Raw genomic sequence first — 2,500 nt, 5'->3', positions numbered from 1 at the left:
AAAGATTAATTGAAATGCACCAGCCACTATAGAGTAAACAACCAATAATTGTGCGCCACACTCAACCCCATCTGGTAGTTGTGGGAAGTTTAAGCACTGACTTTCAATTCTGTTCTAAGGAGAGAGACCTACCGCTGCTGGTCAAATGAACACCAACGCACAAGTATTTGGAGGTTACACAATATACCATTCTCATTCAACAATGATTATAATAATAACAAAGTAAACTATGAACCAAAACAATTAATGAGCAAATGAAAGCAAAACCAAGAACAAGGCAACCTATGCACCATTCTTGCACAGACAAAACAAAGAGCCTATACCTTGACTTGGAGTTTTGGTTGTCTGGGCAAAATTTCTGTCTCTGCGATGGGAACGGTTGTGTCAAACTTATCTCCGCAGAGAATGCTGTAATTACGAGTAACAGTGTTTATAAATATTTTATGCACTTTCTTGTTTTATGGTTTTATCTTAAAGTTTATTTAGACAATAATATTGCAATTATGAAGATTGTCTAAACGTACATAGAAAAATATAAAAATAACATTAAATATTAATTTCATCTTTAGACAATCTTATCAGGCAAGTAAATTATATGAAAAAAGGAAGAAAAATAGATAATTATTTCTAAAAAGAGGAGTAAAATGAAGGATGACATGGGAGGACAAAGAAAGAAAGAAGAATAAGAATAAGAAGACAAAGAGAGAGGAAAAGAGAGAGAGAGAGAGAGAGAGAGAGAGAGAGAGAGAGAGAGAGAGAGAGAGAGAGAGAGAGAGAGAGAGAGAGAGAGAGAGAGAGAGAGAGAGAAATAAAAAGAGCAAATATCTTATGAGCTACTTACTTGAACTCTGAGAAAGACGGAGTGTTTCCCGCGTGCACAGTGACCCCCTCGTTGCCGGGCCCAGACCACTGCAGACTCACCACTATGCTGCTTCCGGGAGTACCCAGCTGGGCCCTCACGCCGGTCACCTGCCAAGAATGATAAGAAACTGAGTCGGGAAACGAAAGGTAGTTTGGCAAGAAGAAGATAAGAAGTAAAAGAGTATATTGGAAGGATAAAAAGAAGAGGGGAGAAGATAAGATAAGATGAGGGGAAAGGAGAAATGAGGAGATGGAAGGAAAAAAAAAAAGAGGAGGTGGCAGGAGAAGAGAAGAAAAAGGAAATGTAGGATAAAGAAGAAAAGGGGAGGAGGTGGAAGGAAAAGAGAAAGAAAAAAATGGGAGGCAGAAGATTAAAAGAAGAAAAAGCAAAGGAGGTGGAAAAAGGAAGAAATAGAGGAGATGGAAGAAGATATAAAGGAAAAGAGGAGCCAGACAATTGAAAGAAGAAAGGGAAGAGAAGGAGGAAGAAGAAAAGAAGAAAGAGCATCTATTAGAAGGCAAAAGTCACAGAAGAAAATAAGACAATAAAACAGGGCTTTACCTTCTACACTGCTTTCCCACCAGCCCTTTCCACTACTCACCTTCACCTTCTTCCTCACATCCTCCACTATGGGCTTGAAGCTCAGGGACAGCTCCTTGACGCAGTTCGGCTCAAGGAGCAGGTTCTCTGGCCGCGTCTCCAGCAGCCGGTCATTGTAGGAGGGGGAGTTGGTGGTCACCCCAAGGGAACTCAGCTGAAGGGGCTCCTGGCACGTGTTCCTGGGGAGACAAACAAAGAGGTATAATAATAATAATAAGATAATGATAATAATAATAATACTTGATCAACTAGGGGATACAGAGTAATAGAGAGAGAGAGAGAGAGAGAGAGAGAGTGTGTCACCACTCAACTAAGCCTACTGCTCACAGATCCAACAGGTACAAAGAAAGGATAAGAATATGAATAATATTGAAAAAAATCTCTTCAAACCTTATCATGAGTGTGATGGCCACTTCTTGGTCCACATGGAACTGGCTCTGCCCGAAGGAGGCCCTGACCTCCAGGCAGGGTACCAGTGTTGTCATGTCAACTGTGACAGGTGCCAGTTGTCCTCCACCCAGCAGGGAGGACCAGGCCTCTGTTGCCACGGTAACCACCTCAGGAGGAGTGTCTGGCTCAGGTTCTGGTGCCTGACCCTGGAAAGATGAACATTTGGGATCGCTGTTGGAGGTTGCGATGGTTGTTGGTTGTGAAGGGGTGTTGTTGGAGGGGCAAAGACAGGGGATTAGCCTAGGGGGTTCAGGCTATGGCTGTTTTGGCAGATATGATGGAATAACTTTGATAATGATAATACTAAGAATAACATTAGTAATGAAAATAAAAATAAACAATGATATCTATAATAACAATAATAATGACAATGAAATTTCTAAGAATATTAACAGTAAACATGATCATTATAATAGTAATCATAATAATAATAATAATAATAATGACATCACTAAGAATATTAGTATTAATAGTAACAATGATATTTTTAGGTATACCAGTAATGATAAATAATAACAATAATTTTTCAGAATACCAGTAATAATAACAAAGACATTTCTATTACTAATAAAACTAATAGCAATTTCT

The 2,500-nt window shown here is 39.4% G+C and overlaps 1 protein-coding gene across 1 annotated transcript in view; it reads right to left on the bottom strand.

The window, feature by feature from the left end:
- LOC125047642 (trafficking protein particle complex subunit 11-like) overlaps positions 1-2,500 on the bottom strand; it is a 26,166-nt gene that overhangs the window by 15,380 nt on the left and 8,286 nt on the right. Inside the window, exons 12-15 of the mRNA XM_047645966.1 lie at positions 1,853-2,058; positions 1,464-1,641; positions 842-969; positions 324-408 (exon numbers count right to left, since the gene is read on the bottom strand). Coding sequence (XP_047501922.1) covers positions 324-408; positions 842-969; positions 1,464-1,641; positions 1,853-2,058 — 597 coding nt within the window. The remainder of the gene's footprint in view (positions 1-323; positions 409-841; positions 970-1,463; positions 1,642-1,852; positions 2,059-2,500) is intronic.

Source organism: Penaeus chinensis, chromosome 41, assembly GCF_019202785.1.
Source record: "Penaeus chinensis breed Huanghai No. 1 chromosome 41, ASM1920278v2, whole genome shotgun sequence".
Classification (NCBI taxonomy): Eukaryota; Metazoa; Arthropoda; class Malacostraca; order Decapoda; family Penaeidae; genus Penaeus; species Penaeus chinensis.
Note: the sequence above shows the minus strand (reverse complement) of the source record. Positions and strands in the feature narration are given on the sequence as shown.